At 53.5% G+C, this 20137-nt stretch overlaps 6 protein-coding genes across 6 annotated transcripts; 3 read left to right on the top strand and 3 right to left on the bottom strand.

The window, feature by feature from the left end:
• On the bottom strand, positions 1–4635 carry HER10_EVM0012863 (uncharacterized protein). Its single transcript, XM_035482243.1, has 4 exons — positions 3931–4635; positions 3030–3865; positions 2322–2969; positions 1–2269 (listed from the first exon to the last, which is right to left on the bottom strand). The coding sequence occupies exons 1-4, from the start codon at positions 4596–4598 to the stop codon at positions 1995–1997; spliced, it is 2427 nt and encodes an 808-aa protein (XP_035339049.1). The 5' UTR covers positions 4599–4635; the 3' UTR covers positions 1–1994.
• A 1002-nt stretch (positions 4636–5637) lies between these two features.
• On the bottom strand, positions 5638–7225 carry HER10_EVM0005159 (uncharacterized protein). The gene is made up of 3 exons (XM_035474783.1): positions 7061–7225; positions 6467–6999; positions 5638–6412 (listed from the first exon to the last, which is right to left on the bottom strand). Exons 1-3 carry the CDS (start codon positions 7151–7153, stop codon positions 6337–6339), a joined length of 702 nt encoding a protein of 233 aa, XP_035338323.1. The 5' UTR covers positions 7154–7225; the 3' UTR covers positions 5638–6336.
• Positions 7226–7408: 183 nt separating this feature from the next.
• On the top strand, positions 7409–10006 carry HER10_EVM0002277 (DNA polymerase alpha/epsilon subunit B; the record flags this gene model as incomplete). Its single annotated transcript, XM_035471996.1, has 2 exons — positions 7409–8291; positions 8344–10006. Exons 1-2 carry the CDS (start codon positions 7561–7563, stop codon positions 10004–10006), a joined length of 2394 nt encoding a protein of 797 aa, XP_035338069.1. The 5' UTR covers positions 7409–7560.
• Positions 10007–10746: 740 nt separating this feature from the next.
• Positions 10747–14858, top strand: HER10_EVM0002316 (uncharacterized protein). Its single transcript, XM_035482889.1, has 2 exons — positions 10747–12363; positions 12414–14858. Exons 1-2 carry the CDS (start codon positions 12025–12027, stop codon positions 14616–14618), a joined length of 2544 nt encoding a protein of 847 aa, XP_035338072.1. The 5' UTR covers positions 10747–12024; the 3' UTR covers positions 14619–14858.
• A 2306-nt stretch (positions 14859–17164) lies between these two features.
• On the top strand, positions 17165–18649 carry HER10_EVM0004761 (uncharacterized protein). The gene has a single exon (XM_035474394.1). The coding sequence runs from the start codon at positions 17794–17796 to the stop codon at positions 18313–18315; it is 522 nt and encodes a 173-aa protein (XP_035338292.1). The 5' UTR covers positions 17165–17793; the 3' UTR covers positions 18316–18649.
• Positions 18627–19621, bottom strand: HER10_EVM0000566 (uncharacterized protein). Its single transcript, XM_035470341.1, has 2 exons — positions 19171–19621; positions 18627–19103 (listed from the first exon to the last, which is right to left on the bottom strand). Exons 1-2 carry the CDS (start codon positions 19397–19399, stop codon positions 19000–19002), a joined length of 333 nt encoding a protein of 110 aa, XP_035337916.1. The 5' UTR covers positions 19400–19621; the 3' UTR covers positions 18627–18999.
• Positions 19622–20137: the final 516 nt, after the last annotated feature.

Below are 20137 nucleotides of genomic sequence, written 5' to 3' on the forward strand. Positions count from 1 at the left end.
GCTGGGTGTCGTCCTTAACTGCAGAGTTGCGACCGTTGTTTCCCTGGGAAATCTTGCACTGGATGGACCCTCAAAGAGGGGGACCAAGGGAACCCTACACTATCCGTACGGTAGTACCGTAGTATGGATACACGGACACGGACGATGATCGTTGGCTTGGATATAGATTGAACGGCGAGAAGTCCGTGATTCCGCGATGCGCGATGCGCGGCACCAGGAATACGTGTAAGTTGTGATATTGTCAGCATCACTAAGACGAAAAGCAAGCGCCCTGCCTTGATCAATGCTGCTGACTGCGGCTGCTACCACGGATACCATACTATGGAAGAAAAATATCCGATCCGAGGCAGAAAGTTTCCTCAAAAGCCGATTCGAAGCTAAGCATGGTATTCCTCCGAACCTCGAGAGCGAAAGAGAAACAGAGAGTATTCGAAGACTCAGTATTGACCTTGCTGCCAAGTGACCCGCATCCCATTTCTTGGCATCTCCACGTCCGGTATTGTGTCGTGTGAGCTTCTGCAGGTTCGCGACTCGCAGTCGCAAGCAAAAGGCGGGAATGCCGGTTTCTCAATCGGATTCCGGCGGGATGGCAAAGGCCGGCTGTCCCGGAGATTATCGACCGTTGCCGTAAAAAGGACTCCATAATCTCCACCGAAACTTACAACTCGCCGAAACGCGCCCTCGGTCGGCGGGATGTTAGGTGGCGGTGGTGGCCGACGTGGTCGTCGTATGTCGTCGTCAATATTCCACCTTCGGCACAGGAGGGGACGTACGTAATCAAACCCCTCCCCATTCCGTGTGTATCGTCTGGAGTTCCCGTCCCGAGCCCCAGAGTGTATCGTCTGAAGTGGTCCGCGACGTCCCAAGACCCGAGTCCTGTGGGCGGGGGGCCGTCTTTCTCATCCAGGGCCTCTATCAGTTGTCCAGGGCCTCCATCCAGGGCGAATAAACATTCACCCACCCACCTGTGCTGGGAGGGGAGAGGAATCACCGTCATGGTTCGTTGAAACTGACACTTACCCCTTTCAGGGTCCATTGCCGCTGCCTGTCTCCCTGCCCACTGCCTTCCTCTTTTTTGACTTTCTCGTGGCACACCGCACAGGACTCGCGGACGGAGGTGGATTCTGCTTTGAGCAGAAAAGGATTCGGTCTCGACTTTTGCATTCCTCTGCCCGTCCCCCGTGTACGAAATACGGACACAATTCAGGGCAGTCTCCAAAGTTTATAGTTCAATCCTTTTCTTGGCGCTTGTTTCCATGAGGCTCTGCTAAAACACGCCCGAGGGGTCAGCATTTCGATTTGATCTTGAGTGCGGGATCCGTAGGTCTGAATAGTGATGATCGTCTCTAGGACACACACCACGGAGCTGGCTGCCAATTTGAGCCAAGATCCTCGCCGCCTTTGCGCTTTGGAGCTTCATATTTCGCGGCGTGTTAGTCCCGGACTCTAAAATCGTGAGGCTCTGCTTCGGTGCCGTGGCCGCCGATTGATGCACTGGCTGTAAGGGGTCTCGGGCTCGAGTTGGTCTCCGAGATGGACAAAGTTCTCGTAATGATGCCGTGGTCGCGCCGTGGTGATATGATGCTTGACGAATTCAACTCCTATTCGTGATGCAAAATAGTGTGTCTAATTCACCCCCACGCCTCGTTTCGAGTACAACCCGATGTCCTCTAGATCTCGACCTGGTGGTGTGGAAACACACGATTCCGCTTTCGCCTCAGCTGAGACGACTGGACCAGAGCCACGCTCTTCTGCTGCCGCTGTGTACTGCCCCAAAAGAAACCAAAAAGAACACCACACACCATCCCTCTCCCCCGTACCAAAACTCCCTTGTTCGCATATCCTAACGCTGTGACATGACCGATCGATCGGCATGTCTTCCCATGTCTATCGCTGAGCCCACCGTTTTCAAAGTACTTCCCAAGTTAACCCCCTGAAGAAAACGGAGGGGAGTAAACATCCTCGAGGGATAACGGATCAACCAAGACGGATCTTCAGTCTGCTTCGGCTAGTTGCATTATCAACCTAGCAGCCATATCTAGGAAAGGGAAAGGACTTGTGACATCCTTTTCTTCGAGCAGTCTCTTGTCGGCCGTCTCGTAGCCAGAGCATTTGAAGTCCACGAGATAGACGCCGTGTTCCATCTCGTATATTTGGATGTCCACGTGCAAGGCTACAAAATCACGCTTGCCCTCATCATCGCCAACAACATGAAAGCTATCTGGGGTCTTGCTACCCTCTGTGGGGGTTCCTGAGGCCTGATGCAGTGCTGTAGTCTGGTTAGTGGGAAGCTCCAGACCAGGAAGTATGCAAAAACCTACTCGACGTCTCCCATCGGACCTTGATATGCCAGGGGTCGGCTGGTAGCTTATATCGCTTGAGAGGATCAATACTGCTGGTTGAATCATTGGCCCCCTGCGGAGCGTATTCCTCCACGAAGCTACCGTCGTTGCTGGGTTGATCGGCCTCGTTGCCGTGGACTTTCTCATAGTCTTCGTCTGGCACATAGGTCGCTCCGAGCTTGTTCAAGGCCTTGTGAATACACAAGAGGGCTTCCCAAGGCGCATTGCGCGAGCGAATACCGAATTGCCACCTCACAGGCTTTGTCTTCTTCGCCTGAACGACGGGCGTCATGCCTTGTGGCCGTTTGCTAGAATCGTCGAGTCTGACCTGACTGTTCCTGGAGTGAGGCTTGAGATGCCTTGCTGTCTCTTCCCTTTCTGCATCCGTGCGGGCAGATGAGCCTGGCTCGTTGACGACGATTGTTGGCGCCGGATGGTCCTCGGGGCCAGCCTTCTCACGCTCCATGTACTCTTTATGATAGGTTGGCAAACTGCTCGGCAGAATTCCGATCTTGCTGATGTAGGGTCGTTGTCCACCGACGGTTGAGCCACCCGACCTCGCGGATGATGCACTTGGGAGTGGACTACTAGAGCCATCTTGATCTACTGAAAGTGATGACATAGCCTCTGTTGAAATATTAGACGGGAATTCATCGTATGGACAGGCCCTCACTGGTATATACGTACCATTCACTTGCATGAGTTTGTTCTCGCGAACAATCATGTACGCGTCTTTAATGGCCGACGGTTCCGCAGCCTGCAAAGCCTCCTCTACGTCCTTCTTTCCGTAACCCATGGTCTTACTGATCTTCTCTGTGACCTCGTTGTGCAACTTCTCCTGGACTCTAGGGGGGGCATTGGGTGCAATGTCACTCTTCTGGATGGCCTTGTTAGGGTCCACGCCTGTGTTGAAGAACTCCTCGACCGGCGGCGCCAGATAAGGCGGCAGGTCAGTCATGAACCAGGGGTCCTGACGGATATCATCAATAGTGGCACGTTGCACAGGATTGACGACCAGCATCTTCTTTATGAGGCCTGCAGCACCAGAGTTCATCCACTGCGGTATGCTGTATGTGCCGCGTGCAATCTTTGCGAAGAGACTGGGTATATGCTCATCGTCAAAGGGGAGTCTGCCCACTAGCAGGACGTAAAGAATCACGCCACAACTCCACACATCCACCTCCGGGCCAGCGTAAAGCTTGCCACCAATGACTTCGGGTGCGGCATAATTTGGACTACCGCAACTCGTCTTCAGGAAGTTTCCGTCCGTCATGATGTTGCTCAAACCAAAGTCGGCAATCTTGACATTGAGGTTATCGTCCAGAAGAAGGTTCTCGGGCTTCAGGTCTCGATGCACGATCTTGTGTCGGTGGCAGTACTCGACGGCGCATAGCATCTGTTGAAAGAATCTACGCGCCTCAGGCTCCTTCATCCGGCCGTTTTGCACTATATAGTCGAAAAGCTCTCCGCCTGCATATTCAAGGACCATGATGATCTCGTTGGGGGTCTTGATAACAGTGTATCTGTGTTGATTTGGGTTAGCGATAGGCCTGAAGCGAGCAAGCGTCGTCTCAGATATGCCACATACAATTTGATAATGTGAGGATGCCGCAGAAGCTGTAGGTATTCGATCTCACGCTCCACGCGACCAGCCATATCTCTGCTGATGAGCTTCTTCCTCGCGATTATCTTGAGAGCGACCTGTTGGCCAGTACCATTGTGGATAGCCAGCTTCACTTTTCCAAAGGAGCCCTCGCCCAAGGTCTTGATGATCTTGTAGGCACCAATGCGCTGCTCCGTCTTGATCTTCTCCCGCAGCGGGGCGGTGGTATCGACGGGCGGTCCCATATTGGCGATGTTTACGGCACCGGGCACAGGCGGTTGGAGTTCGTGATGGCCGGCGGCGGAGGCGGCAGCATCGGAGGCGGCACCGTGCTGCTGGGAGCGTCGTCGGATCTGGGAGGGCGAGAGACTGATATGGAGCTCCTCCTCATCGAAACCGGAAGCCATATTGTCGGTCGGGAGGGGGGATGGGGGGGGCTCAGGTCGTTTTGTTTGAATGGGGTTGTGGCCGGAGCAAGCCTTTGGACCACACTCAAGTGGGCATGACGAAGTTGGATGTGGATTGTGGAGGGGAACATGGACTGGTGAGGTGGAGTGGCTGCCAAGAAGCTCCCTGGCTCGTCTCGTTTGTGCCAGGCTGTTCTGCACCTTCAGGCTTCCTGACCCCCCTTCTTTTTCCATCTGCCTGCCCATGCCAGGTGCCACCCGCCGACTCTTGCCCGCAATGGTGGGGAGAAAGTGCGCTGTGGTCTGTGCTTCAACGAGTCCCGTCCCTCCAGGTCATACCTATTTGTGCCCCAACCTACAGGCTATTATTACTCACCACAACCTGATGAAAGAATCATCGCGAATTACCTACCTTAGGCAGATATTTTCTGCTGCAGGCTGAGCCCAAAGAATAGTATACTTAGCAGCGCTGCTCTCATTCTTAGTAACTACGCTTCCAAGGTAGCTCAGAAAGGTATTCATTGATATGGTCCTCCTGACACCATCTCAACCCCCGTTCCATTGGGCCCAACATGGAAATCCAAGTAGAGTTTAAGGTGGGTGAGCAGATAATGGCTAGAGAGATAATCCAACTCACCTTGGGTATCATATCCCTCATTACCACAGGCTGCGGTGTGAGGCGGCCGCTGATAAGTGACAGCTCATAATCATACCGCTGAGTGAGCCGGTCCAACTATATCAGGTCGCATCATCAGTAAGGTTGGTGGCTGTAGCCTCATGACTACATGATACTTACGCCCGTTCTGAGAACAGACAGACACAACTGCCGTTGCAGGATCGAACATCGCCTGACGATATCAATACTTGCTCATTCGTCGGCATTGAATCAAACAAATATCAGGATCAGGTAATCCATAGTTACTCTCCGTCAGGTTGTATGAGCATGAATAAACATTCGTCCCAAGTCATATTCAAGCGCACCAACTACACACAATGACACGAGATATTCGATGTTGATAAGTAGTGACTAGACCTGACCAGTAGATGGATCGCGGCTCGAGGCATACTGTGGCAGCGTATCATTTTCACATACTGCGCCAATGGTCACAGAACCTCTTACGCAGTAATTACTACCTTGGGTTTGGATACAGAATAGGCTCTTGGCCACAGGAAATCCCTCGCCCTTGACTCAAGGAAGCAGAGCCCAACTGATCGCTGGCATCGCTACCCGTCTGCATGTCATCCTATGGACGGCCCGGCAACTCAGGCCACCCAGGGATCAAGGCGCTGCAGCTGCTTGCATCGGCTAAACAACCCTGATCAATCCTACCATCCAAAGGAACAACGGCCCTGTGACCCAAGTATCTGTACCATTTGGAAAAATATCGAGATGCAAAGATTCGAGGATCAAAATCTTTCAAGACTATCGATGACAATTCCAGGGTTGGTCGGTAAAACATACCCGAACTGACTCAACCGAGAATATCAACCGGCGGTCTGGAATCTGGTGCATGTGCCCGCTTCTGTTCTTGGGCTCCTTTCGTCCATGTGCATATTATGGCGGGAGTCGAGGACGGGGTTGTGGGGGGAAACCGTGTCTGCAGGACGAAAGATTCTGCAGCAACTCCATTCCCGAGGTTAAAGGAGCAAGCTCACGATCCCCTCCGATGGCTTGTTCCTTGCCAATTGCTCAAATAAAAGACCAAGTGGAGGCGGGTGGGTTCTTCAAACTCGCGTAGGCTTCGTCTAGCCTTCTTCCTCCCAAGTTACAATTCGATGCCAAAAAGGTACCTATTCGCCGAAGAAAGTGACCAGATGTTCATCCTGGAAACCGACTGACAGAATCTCGTCAATATATGCAGTCGTAAAGTGGTGAGCTACTATTACATGATGAGTGTACAATTTTACAGCGAGCATCCGGGAGTCGGCTAGCTGCTCCCCCCCCCCCCCCTGATGCTCTAGTCCTCCGATACTTGCGGGGCGATTACGAATGGTCTTTGTCGTCTTCCTCGCGAAGTCTCTCAACGAGCTTTTCTGAAAGATAAGGACTCAATCCGAGACTATTCGTGTTAGTCTGTCTGTCAAGTTTGTTTCATGGAGGCTTCGCAACTTACATTCCCTCGTTGGTGATAATTCGATATGTTCCACTTGGCTCAAGCTGACCAATTATGTTGCCGCTTTGATCGACTTCAACGCTGCCCAGGATATCTTCAGGCCAGGCAATGCGACCAAAATCTGGAGGGTTTCTTGAATCACTAAGGTGGACGTAACCACCATGCCCACCTCCTCCAGCGCCGCCTTGGGCACTGGCACCACCAGCACCACCGCCTCCGGCGCCGCCGCCGCCACCGACCTTGCTCGACGAACGCCTCTTGTTCTTCTGGGCAAAGAGTGCTCCTCCAGAGCCAAGATTGGCCCCGCCAGGCCCTGCAAAGGCTTGTGCCTGTGCTAAGAGGTCCTTGTCTTTATGCGCATGCTCCGCAAGAACTTCATAGAGGATCTTGGTAAAGGTCTGGTTCTCGATAAATGATCGTGGCGTCGGAGGATCGGTCGTAGAGAATCCAATGGCTATTCTCTGGTTCGGTGGCTCATCTTCGAGGTAGGATAGGAGGAAAGAGGCTCGTGATGCATCGGCAGGGAAGACTTTCTGCGCGGTAGAAACGGTCAGCCGCTTCATCGGCACGCATGGCAGGGGGACAGGAACTCACGATGCGCGGGTTGGACGGCAAGCTGGACATGGGACGGAAGAAATTGATTCTAGAAACATGCCTCGGCATAAGTCGAGCTACTGGTGCCAGCATTGTGAGTATAATGGTCGGAGGGGTGCGAAAGACAGGAGCGGCGCTTTGCAATTGAGAGGCTTTGTCTTGTCGAATTTTGGCGCAGATAGCTCCGATTTCCTTCGATGACAGCATGCCAGCTGCCCGGAGTCCAGGAAGCTTGAGCCACCACCTCCTCCAGCCACAGCCACAGCACTCAACCCCACTTCCGCTGACTGTGGCGCGGGGTTAAGAGAGCGCGATCAATTAATCAAGACGCGTTGCTTCGCTGCGATGGACGCGTCTCACTTAAGCATTTGGCGTCCCTCGCGACTGTTCTCGACAACCGCTCTGTGACAAGTGCGACAACCGCCACTCCGAAGAAGATCCTCGAATTTTGATACACTGCCAACTCCATACCATTCACATCACGAAGAAACGTCGCAGTCATGGATCCGCCACCGTCAATATCTCCTAAGCGCAAAATGCCCATGGCCAACATCTTTGCCGCAAGGACGCCTGCCCCTCCATCTTCTGCGATACCCTCGTCCTCACCCGCATTCGGCACCCCGGTCCATCCTTTGAAGCCTTTCAAAGTCTCAGCGCCGACGAAACACGCGATCCTCCCAATCATTCTACCCCCAGCCACACTACGACCACTGGCATTCCGAACCTTCACGAAGAAACACAGTCTAACCCTTGCCTCCTCCGCCTTACAAGAATTGGCTACATTTATCGGCCGGCATTGTGGTTCCGCATGGCGAGAGGAGGGACTCGCAGAGAAGGTCCTGGAGGAGGTGGCAAAGTCATGGAAAAGCCGTAATGGCGGAGTTATCGTCGATGGCGCAAGCCCAGAGCTCAAAGATATCCTGAAAAACTTGGAGGGGAACATGAGCGGGGGCAAGATTGTGGCCGGCGCCAGAGGCTTGAGTCGACAGAATAGTCTTTTGATCGAACCAGGGCAAGATGTGGATATGTCAAACGCGAGATTGGGTCTGCGACCGGCACAGGCATCCTTGGCTCGAGAGGACAGTCAACAGAGCTTTGGCATGTCTAGTCTGGGCGTCGAGGAAGAAGAGGACGACGAGAGTATCAAGGATCCGCGGAAGTGGTTCAACGTCGTTGATGCCTACGATCAGCCAAGATACTCCTACAACGTTGCCAAGAAGCATTTCGAGAGGTGAGACATAGGTTTTGCCCGAGGTAGGAACTTACTCTCTAACGATGAGCAGGGAAACTTCAAAACCTTCGCTCCTACCGCCAGCATCACACAAAACTGCGCTATTCAGAAACAGGTACAATGTCATACACCAAAGATTGCTCAGGAACGAGTCCTTCCAGACGTCAGCAGTTGCAAGCACGAGGGCTCCTTCGGGCAAACGGTCATCATCAAACCAACTGAACCACAAGATTACCCCAATCGCCAATCTTTTAGGTCGCCACGGTAGCCACCACATGCTTTTAGGCATATTGAATGTGTTGCCTGCGGGAGGCCTCGCGATTAGCGACCTGACGGCCACTATTGCCCTAGATGTGTCACAAGCTGTTGCAATCCCCGAAGATTCGGCTTGGTTCGCTCCTGGAATGATTGTGCTCGTGGATGGTGTTTACGAGGAAGAAGAGGAGTCCGTTGGCAAGGGACTGAGTGGTAGCAGCGGTGTCGGAGGAACACTAGGCGGCAGGTTCCAAGGCTTCTTCATCGGTCAACCCCCATGCGAGAAGAGGAGAGCCACATTAGGAGTCAGCGGTCCCGATGGCGGCCAGGATCACACCATAGGAGGTGGATTCGGCTGGATCGATTTCCTCGGCGTGGGAAGCGAACGAGCCGTCGGATCCAAGATGCGGAAGCTTGAACAGCGGCTACTGCCCCGCCACTCTGCCGAGGAGGTGCCTAGTAGAGGGCGGATGGTGATCATCGGCGAGTTGAACCTTGACCAACCACGAACGTTGCAAGCCTTGCGGAGGATACTCGCGATATATGCAGCTGAGCCCGAAGGCTCAAGTCCAATGACTTTCGTTGTCACGGGTAACTTCACCCAGCATGCTGTTCTTGCCAGGGGTGGTAGCGGCGGCAGCATTGAGTACAAAGAATATTTTGACGCCTTGGCCTCGGCCCTGTCCGACTACCCCACGCTCCTCCAAACGTCTACCTTTGTGTTCGTCCCTGGAGACAATGACGGATGGGTGTCAGCGTTCACTGCCGGCGCTGCGACCCCGCTGCCCCGAAAAGGAGCACCGGATGTCTTCACATCACGCATTAGACGCGTTTTCGCGGCGGCAAATGCAGAGCTCGGGGCCAAGAGCGATGGCGAGGCCATCTGGACATCGAACCCAAGTCGTTTGACACTCTTTGGCCCAAATCACGAAGTTGTCGTCTTCCGAGATGATATCTCAGCCCGTCTCCGCCGCACGGCAGTCCGCCTCAAGTCATCGAAACAGAATGCCGGCGAGGATGAGGAGAACCAGCGTCCCGAAGACGGAAGCGGAGCAGACGACGTCATTATGGCAGGGAACGACCAGGTTGAAGCAGACGAGGCTATGGACGTTGACATCCCTAGCGAGAAGCCCGCTGTCAAAGAGGTCAATTCGAGCCTGCCTCAAGACATCCATACGGCGCGGAAGCTCGTCAAGACGATCTTGGACCAAGGGTATCTGTCGCCTTTCCATCAAGCGACCCGCCCAGTACACTGGGATTTTGCGACGGCTCTGCACCTTTACCCTTTGCCAACATCAATGGTCCTTGTAGACACGACGGCGCCGCCGTTTTGTGTGACGTATGAGGGGTGTCATGTCATGAACCCGGGCAGTATTCTTGTGCCTGGACGGACGCGAGTCGGTCGCTGGATAGAGTATGAGATTGGCAAAATTGGCAAGTTACGGGAGACGACTTTTTGAGTTACAGCATAGCGGTCTGGCGTTTTTCAATAGACCTGGGGCCGGAGTCGTGGCTACCTAATAAGGGCCGTTGGCAATTGGGCTTGAGAATAATACCACCATTTCCAAGAAAAGACAAATCCCTTGAATGATGAGATGAATCCAAACATGAAATAACGTCTACTCTGTGTTTATTTCGTCCTTTGATGGGCACGTATTCACCAGCCTAGAGTTATCTCTCCAGTGTTCAACGGCTGGGGCGTTGGCTTCTGAGGAGATGGACGTATTGGCTCTTAAGCTACTCAAGACAATATAACAAAGTGATACTTCTCTCAAGTTGAGGGGTCGGTCACCGTTGATAGAAATGGCAGCCTGCTTCCGGTGCCTGAGCAGAGGCCATAATTGGTTGAAATCCTGCTTGAGAAGTTTTTGATGATCTCTTCATGGGCTTCATTGGCTGCGTGGGCTCTATGCAAGTAGCAATGCAGCACTCGACATGGCTATGCCGCAGACGCTGCTTCCTAGCACAGACCAGGCTACTCGAAAGATATGCTATTGGGTTCCGGCTCTAGATACAGAGTTCGAGAGGTACAAGCTGAAGGTCTTGATTATCACCAAGGCATTAGGTTGAAGTTCCACTTCCACGTGGAGAAGCATGTTTCCCAAGCACGCGGGAGGAATGAGCTGCACGTGAGTCGTCACTCCACGCGAACTTTCCTGGCTTAGCGCACCGCTAGACCACGGGAGGCAGGAGATTCGTCCAGCTGTGAGAGAGTAAGGTAGGTTGCGTAACGTGAAGATAGGTGACATTCTCTCTCTCTCTCTCCAGACTCCAGCCAGTCATAGCAGCCCAGACCTGATTTGCGCTTGACCGCTGCTGAAACGGAGTTGTTGACCAAAATGTGGAAGTCGGCCCACGTACTGGGTGTTCTTGCGGCATTCGTTCCCGCACTTGGACACATTTCTGCGATTCCCTCCCAGATTGCCCGTCGAATTCGAGCGTGCACTAACAGCACATACCGCTACCCTGGTCGACATTCCCATAGTGGGATAGGTACCCGATGGTCTTGTCTCTCTATCCCATCTTTCTTCCGTCTCAAGTCCTAGCATCCGTCGGACCCGACCTTGAGGTACCTTGGTATGCTGTGGTCTCGGCGAGCGTACTTCAGGTGTCCAACACTGTCCGTCTGTGTTCACCCAGACACAGTTTGGCTTTGTGTATTGTTATCGAGGAAGAACACAATACCTTAGAACAAGAGATGAAAGTCCATGGCGGCCCAGACCGCGGGCCAAATTAAGCGAGAAAGCACCAACGCCAAGTTCGGCCGGGTCTGGCCTCCACTCCTCCGCAGCATACCTTCCAAAACACAGTGCTCCGGTTCGGCCCAATCAAGTCAGCGGCAGACCACTCACCTTCAATCGCCTCGCATCGCCTTGTCCTGGGCGCCACTGGAGCACGCCCTGCATCGTGGGGAATCTCGATCGAGATCTCACAGAATTTCCATATCTTCCGCCCAAAGCCCCATTCGGCCTTCCCGGGCAGTTTCGACCGCCGATCTTCCTCCAAGACGACGCAGGAGGCACAACTGAATGACTTGGCTTTCGCCAGCATCGCGAACACCACTCGCCAGCACTGCGTGCGCGCTTGCGTTGCCATCCAGGTTGTGTGGGCAGCCTCGGCCTCAAGCTCATCCTTGCTGACTGACATTGTCAGTGACGCCAGCTCCGTTTTCGAACAATCTACCTTGTTTCTGCATCTCAGCTTGGATTGTTGCTGCCGCTCCTGCTGCTCTTGACGCTTGTTAGAGCGTAAGAAGAAACGCTTGGTAGCCTTTCAGACGCCACTTCACGAGCCGTGGGACCTACTATTTGGTTACCATCGTCAGCGGTTGCTGCTACCTACCGTCTGAATCCGCCGCAACGACGTTGCACCCGTTTATTTTGGAGTTCATGGGTCTGGACATCACGGCATTCCGTCCCCGCTCTCAGTGAACCGCCGTTGGCAGGACCGCGCCCTCACAAGCATTCAAAAAAAAGCCATGGCATTGTCACCGGGTGGCATCGTTCCGGCTCAGCTGGGCTTCCTTGCCATCTTCAACCCGTCGTTGGGTCATTCTGATGAGACTCTTGACGATCAAATTGTTTACTACTCTTCAGTCAGCACCCAACGACATAAACGGCGTCACCGCTCACGTGCAAAGCCAACTGAGAATCTGTCTCAAGAGGAGCGCAATGAGCGTCTTCGTCAGATTGGTCTTGCCCAGGGCATGGTTGAGTTCAGCAAGAGCTTCTCTGGCGGCCAGCCTGTCGACTCCATCGACACGGACAAGACACGTGTGGTCCTCCATGAGCTGGAGCAAGACTGGTGGATTCTTGCGGTACGTTTCACCTTACACTGACTTGTTTTTCCGTTGCTGATTGCCTGCAGTCCATTGATCTTACTCGTATTCCTTTGCCGCCCAAGCTCCAGACAGGGAAAGCACAAGAAACCCCAGAAGAGGTTGTCGAGTATTCATCTAAGGAGATTAAGCCGTCATCTCTTCTGTTGCAGGATCTGCTCCGTGCTCATACCATCTTTCTGCTTCATCATGGCACCTCACTCAGTGCCTTGTTTGTTCGCTCCCGAAGAATGAAGTTCGTCAGCCTGCTTGGTCGGTATTGGGACCTGTTTTTGTCAACTTGGAACGTAATGCTGCAAGGAAACCCAATTCGCACAATATTTGGAGGCATCAACATCGCTGCCTCTGGCGAACTGGGCATTGGCGTCGGCGAAGAGGAGCGGGGCAGTGGAGAACGAGAGGTGTTGGAAGGGCTCGTCACTAGAGTTGAGGGTCTTAAAGACCTGGTGGTCTCAAAATTTGGATCATTGGATGCCGATGGGGAGTCGAAAAACGGCAAGGAGCCGAAGAGGTCTTGGCTGGGTACCGGACAAGACCCAGGCCCTGAAGACGGTGCCATTTTTCTGGGAACAGGAGCGTTATCTCGCAAGTCCGTGAGAGATATCACCCTATGGATGGAAGACTTGTATACTTGGGGAGAAAATGCCTACGGCGTCATCGATAGTCCGACATCTCTTCGCGCTGGCCGACGGGTGAAGAGATCTGAGCCGGCCCCGGAAGCCAAACCAGCACCAGCCCTGGCGCCTGCGACGAAGCCAGCAGTGCGGCCGCCGGTTCGCCCCAACAACCATCGATCAAATTCCGGCTCTGCTTCTGGGAGCTCGACCTCGACGAGAACACTGGCCGAGCGGCGTGGACTTGATATTGGTACGGTGAAAGAAGCCAAAAGGCCAAGCGACACCAAGGACAATTCGGCCCCGGTTCCCAAGGGCGACGACACCGAAGCCGACACTGAAGCCGCTACCGCCTCTACCGCTACGCCAAGTCAAGGAGAGAGCGATGGCCACATGGACAAACTTATGACGGTTATGAAGTTGGGGTACGGCACGTATTGGTCAATCGGCAAATCGGATACTTCTTCGTCTGCGGTTAAGAGCCAACTATCTGCCGTTGCTGCGTTTCAAACTGGGGAGTCCTCTAAGGCTGCGGCGAACCCGCATTTGAAACCTAAGCAGATGGAAGATGACGAGGGACACTACCTCATTGGCCTGATGGGTGATGTCGAGGAGGGTAGTGGCGATGAGGAAAACGGAGCCTCAGATGAGGCAGCTGAGCCCGAATCGAACTCTCGTACCATGCTACGCACCGTCCACGTTGAGCTTGACAAAGTTGGTACGGATCGCCTAGAGTCAGATGTCGTGAGGAACCTCGGCAACCTCACTAACGACGTGACGCCTCTCGGAGCCAACGCCGTGAGCTCGAACCCAACATTTGGAAACCAGGACTCAAACAAGGCAAGCAAGATGCGCGTCGTCGTTTACGTAAACAAACCCTTCATATTTACTTTCCTCTTTGAGTTGAGGACCGATTCCCTAGCTTGGAACTCGTTCTACAAGTCTCTTCATTTCCAGTTGGCGCCTTTACGAAAGCCACTTTTATCTTCGATCCAATATCGGCCAGAGAGGCCGGAGTCCAGTTCCTCATCGTCCAATATCTACGATCTCGTATGGGACGCTGAGGCTATGACGGTACACTCGACCATACCCAATATTCCGGACCACACACAAGCATTCCTACCAAACGCAGCATTACCCTGGTCAAGGGTGGAAGCGATGAACACACATATGCAACTACTCAATATTTTCAACCTTACCAGGCCGGAAATGAATCAGCTCGAGAGAACTTGCAAGACCAACCGTGGCTGGTGGGTCGTCTGGCAGCGCATCCTGAATCGACACGCCCCGAGCGGCGATGCATATCAGCCAGCGCAGAATTACGAGGACGACGCTCAGTCGACGTCGGATAGGGACATTTCCCCAGCGAGCGGCGATGGATCCAGCACAGCGCGACCGACATCGCCTACGCCGCCGAGCCCAACGGTCAGCAAGGAGATTATCCTGATCCGTAGGGCGAGCGATCACGCCGGCTACCGCGGCGTCAGCTCGTCGTTCGCCGAGGGCGGCGTAGGACTGACGGGATCTGGGTGGGGCGGTGACGGCGCGGGCCGTCTTGCGTCGGGGATCGGCATTGATACACGGAAGTATATTGAGGGGCTTTTGAACTTTAGCCGGTAAAGAACATGATGTAGTTTTTCTAGATTTCTCCAAGATCTAGGGCGGCCGGGTGGGTGGTCAGTTTTCCTTCCCTTCTCCGACTTCTAGGTTGAGAGACACGCGGAGTACGCGGGGAGCGCAAAAACGGATTAGCTATGGCTATGGCGGTTGGGTTCATGTCAATAACAGGGGAGACATCATGATGATACGCATCAGCGGTGGATTTTTTTTTTTCCTCGCCAAGAACATGATTAGATGCGGGTAATTTTTTGTCAATGAATGACCAAAGGTCGATATCTCATGACCGTGCGTAAACCCATTGCACTCAAGTAACGTCATGATTCCTTTCCTGGCGTACTTTTTTAGGACGAAAGTGCCCGGCTTGGCTTCGGGCTAATTTTGAGCCCACGGCGTGTGTCTGTGTGTCTGCTCTGTTTTACCGCACTAGACTTGTTAGTAACAGCAGGTCATAGTATCTGCGCTAGAGAAATTGTAATTCTTCTATTGCCGCAGTAGCTTGACAGCGGCTCGGTAGCCATGACGCCATGGGATCTAGAAGTGCGACTCGTGACATTTGGATCTGGGTGTTGAGTTGAGTGTGAGCAAGTGTCCTCAACGTCACGATCCAGGGCTGTAGTGTAAGGCGAGCAGGATCGGCTTCGGCCCTGGGCAGAGGGCTTCCTGAAGGCGACAACAGGTGGGTATCTGATTAGGTCTGGAAATGGGACATTAGAGGGCTTATGAAGAATGAATGACCACTTGGCAGAGCGAGCTACCTGGACGAAAGAACTGCAGGGTGACTCCAAGCCCTTTAGGTTGGATGAATGTGGTTTCTTTTGTCGGTGCCGCCAGTCACCATGGCTGCTTCACTTGTAGGGACAAAATACGTCTCAGATGCCGAGAGTCGAATGTTGTGAGGGGGAAACAAAGACCGTGATACTTCCAATGCCACTAATGAGCGGCTGAGGTCTCTCATCGCTCCGTTTTATATCCCCAATGGAACTAAACGAAAGTTAGAGCGCAAGACACTGAATGAAGACGTACGAAGATTCAAAGAGATCTTCTGAATCTCTATGTTCATATGATGCTAATTATAACTAGAAACTGTCCGCTCTCAAAGGACAAAAAAAGGTCAATCAGGACCTAGGGGACTATGGGCTGGTAGTGAGGGTGTAAACCATGACCGTGAGTTCACCACGCCGGAAGCTTGTTGAATAGTACGCGGGTGTGGCTGTTTGTCCGTGGGAAGCCACCTCGGGTTTTGCTGCCCATGCGTTTCCTGTTATTTGCCTTGATTACCATTACTCCTGGCTGAATATCCGTGAGGGTCTGGATGGATGGCAGCTCAAGTTCGACGCGACAGACTTTCCCAAGCGCGGGATATGCTGGCTTCACCTTGTTTCACCGAAGTAGTCGCACAAGGTTCGATAGGACGACAGCGATCGCAACAAGGGTAGAGAAACAATTGACCAGGGCTTAGATGTGCTGCGGATGGCTGAAATGGATGCTTTCTCTAGGGGTTGCTGGGCTGCGGCCGATTTCCCCCCCCAAAGCAACAGCGAATCGCCAGGAAACAGAGGGGGATTTGCTGCAGGGGCCGGCAAACGCACGGCAGACATGGGCGAATCGAAGGAGGGGCAGAAGGATTTCCAAGGATCCCAGAGAAGTGGGAGGGGGACTGCGAGGCTCTTCACCTGCCAACCGGCATCACCCCGCCGGTAATAACCTACGGAGCGCAGCATGTGGGATTGCAAGGTAGGGAAAGAGTCTGACAGAATTGGCAGGGCTCAGAGCACCGAGAAAAGTCTTTTCACCTTCCATCCCTACCACAGGAAAGCTGAATGGGAAACTCATGAACCCTGCAGGAAGGGCGAAAACAGAGCCACAATTGCCAATGAGAGCCGCCCAACCACGAGCGCTGCGGCCTTGCTCCCTTTTTGCTTGCGGCCTCCCAAGAGTTTCCCAACAAGTCGACAAGTTGTCCGAGAAGAGGGCCCAGTGGTCCACGGCTTTCGGGCACGTCGGGAGCGGCGCCACCAGAAACGCGCCACCATCTGTAAGAAATCTTTCCCTCTCAGCTCCGAGTTGCTCCCTCCCCCTGCAAAAGTTCTACTGCCTTGGTCTCAGAAGCTAGCTATTGCCAGTTGGACATGCCCTATCCGTCAGTACGGGGCAGGTCGGTGGGCGCGAAATGTATGACGGTCGCGGATGTCCTAGGGATTCGTTGGGCTGAACGCGGTCTCGTCCAAGCCGTCTAGCGGCATCGTCGGAGCCGTCTTGGACCCTTGGATGATGCCATTAGACCGCGTTAGGCATGTCAGGCGCTCGAGCAATGTCAAGCTTGAAGCTGCAAAGCAATGCGTGGGAGCTCGCGCCCTACAGAACGGTGTCATGTACAGTGTCCTGCGTATGCGTATGTGTAAGTACATCGAGGCTCAGATGCCAGTAGATAGAGCACGGAACTGAGGTAGGTAGGTGGAGGGAGGTACGTACCGTGTTAGTGTTGATGGTGTTGTGTTGTATTTTGCGCGCGTGAAGGGAAGACATTGGCTGGTGAGGTCATAGTTCCCGCAAGTGCCGATCCATCATCGAAGCTCTATTGCCCTCTTGTCCTTGTCCGCGCGCAGCTTCCGCAGCAGCAGCGCACAATGTCCATGCCCGGTGCCGAAAGAGTTCTTCTTCACCTTACGCAGTAGAGGCGGCTTAGGTTAGGTTACCATCCATGTCCGACTGACTTTTCAACCTGGGAAGAACCCTCCTCGACCGATCCCATCCCACCCTCCCAACTTATTAAAGATACCCTTGTCTGCTGCTCATTGCGACGGCCTTTCCGCCACGACCTTAATCACCCGACAACCAAAGTCCAGATCCAGAACTGTCTTATTTGTCCCACGCCACCTTTTAAGACTCTGTTCGACTTTTGTCCTCCTCCACATCATACACACAGTCACAGTCCGAAATCAACACTTCGTTGTTTGTCTGACAATACCATCAGCAAAGATTCACCATCGTCATCAAGCACCAGTCACGCCACAGCATCCAGCTTCGTCTTAGACACAGCTATAAACCAATCGTCGACATCAATCATACATCCCAGTGCTTATAGAAGACCGTTCTCTCGGCCTTTCAAGCTCTCTAGATATCTGAACTCGCTTTTGCCGAATACCCACGACAAACGATATACGACCAGCCCAACATGATGGAATCAATGTTGCAGGTCCTCGTCCGAGGTGTACAGATCCTCTGGGTCCTCCTCGTCACAGCACTGATTGGCAATGTCATCGCTCTCAACATCAATAGCGCCGGCTCCGCTATGGCCGCCATCAACTTCTCCATGTTCGTCGCCGTCCTCAGCTGGCTGGCGGCTCTCTACGGCCTTGCCGCCGCCTTTGTCTCGGCCATCGCCATCCCCATTGTATTGCTGGCCCTTGACGGCGCCGCCATTCTCTTCACCTTCATCGACGCCATTGTCCTCTCCGCCAAGCTGCGCGCAGTCAACTGTGGCTCTCTGAACAGGAGCGACCTGCCGAGCGACTACATCGTCTGGGGTTCCGGCGATGATGAGAAGCGATGCCGCGAAATCCAGGCCAGCACCGTCTTCATGTGGTTCCTGTTTGCCAGCTTCTGCGCAGGAGGCTTCTTCACCTTCATGAACTTCCGTCGCGGCGGTGGCTCTGTCCGCAGCTCCCGCCCTAGCATGGCTCAAGTCGGCGTCTAAGTCTACGATTTTCTCAACTATACGCGACGTAGACTGCAATATGAAATAGAAAACAAACGGGGTATGGAATTGGACGGATTGGCTGGGTAGGACATTTGGTCATCGCAAGACTTGCGGCAAGGCCACTGAGTCCTAGCGGCGTTGGCGGCAGGTTATTGTTTAACTTTACCTTTCACGATGGCATGTAGTAATAATGAATGACAGGATATGGGTACGGGATGACATGGATATACTGTCATGGATACGGCGGGGCCTACAATGCCGGGGCATTGGCCATGGAGCCATCAACAGCTCTTTGTAGTACAACAACGAATTGATATCATTCCACGACTTTACCCTATTCTTACTACATGTGATGCCAACCTAGGATCATAGGATACCGGTTATGTGATCACCTCCGAGCATGACCAAATGGAGACTGAGCCTACTGCGATTGTGAGCCAGTTGACCCCCTTGGCATCGAGATATGCTTGATTAATTCGTTCAAATGTTGATTTAGATCTAGTTCTCTGGGCCGGGCTGGATGCCTCACCTCAATATGTGCCGCCTGATCTTCTATGACGGCTTGCCCTCAACGCCAACCATGTATACACGCCGAACACCATGCAGGATGTTCCAGGCTTGGTAGTAGAATGCCCAAAGTCTCGTTTTTCCAAAGAGCCCAGTAAGCCCCAAATGCGCTTCTTATAATGTTGCCGCTGCCTCAGCCGCGCCGGCGGCCTTAAAGGCGCCCTTGTTCGTCCACCGCACCTCCACGTTGTGCATCCATTCCATGTATCGTGACCAGCCTGTGGGTATACCGTGTCAGCATCTTGAACGACGACAAGAGATTTGAGAGACCGGGGCGAGGCTTACTCCAGTATGCAAACTTGCGACCAAAGTATTTGCCGGCAAAGGGTACAACGATCATGGTCAAGAGGAGCTGAACCTGCTCTAGACTACGCTCCCATTCCTCCTGGGCGTCTGATTCGTCCTCGGAGTCTAGCACGCTGCTCGATATTGAAGGCAGGGAGTCAATCTCGTCGTTATCGGAGGAAGGTGAGACGTCGTCGTGCAGGATGAAGGAGTCGGTGGATGCCATCATGTCGGGGAAGGCAGGCGTCGTCGGCAGCTCGGTTCTCGGGTTCAGGTGGTATCGAGCTAGGTCGGCACGCTGCTTCTCGAGGATAGCTAGAGACTGTCCCTTGCACGCGTCCGCTTGATGTTCGTAGCTGTTGTGATATAAGACGACCCTCTTGATGGGCGTTCGCGGGGGAGGGTTGATTCAAGGTCCGCGATGTCTCTCCAATGGTTAATGCCGGTGCAGCTTGAATGGGCCAACAGCGGAGATCGGAACGCCTGGAGCTCTGCTCCCCCCCCGTTTCCTCAACCAGAAACGGCAATCAGGACGGCCACTCGCAGACGTTGGGAACCTCGATTGTAATTGGCTTGCAAGTCGCTTTTGGTGGATCCTACTGACGCTGCTGCAGGCGAGGGGGCGACAGACGGCAACGGGCCTAAACGGAGGGAGTCACCTTACGGTCACGTGAGACGTACTATCACTGAGTCACAGCCCACCCTCACCTGTCGGGCGCGCAGCCGCTACCTTACAGTGGGCAAAGATAGTCGTCTTCCACCACCCTCACGTCACACCCCCTCAAGAAAATCTCCCAACTGCTGCAGCCAATTCTCAACTCTGCTCTAACAAATTCGCATTACCGAACCATTTTGTGACGGACCACAGACAGCCTCCTTCCGCCATTTCACAGACCGGTCGTTTGGGATTTCTGCACCATATCGCGCCGACAGTAGACTCGTTCAGTCGCACCGTGGACCAGCCCAG

The sequence above is a fragment of the Colletotrichum scovillei genome, assembly GCF_011075155.1.
Source record: "Colletotrichum scovillei strain TJNH1 chromosome Unknown Contig00001, whole genome shotgun sequence".
NCBI classification, from domain to species: Eukaryota; Fungi; Ascomycota; class Sordariomycetes; order Glomerellales; family Glomerellaceae; genus Colletotrichum; species Colletotrichum scovillei.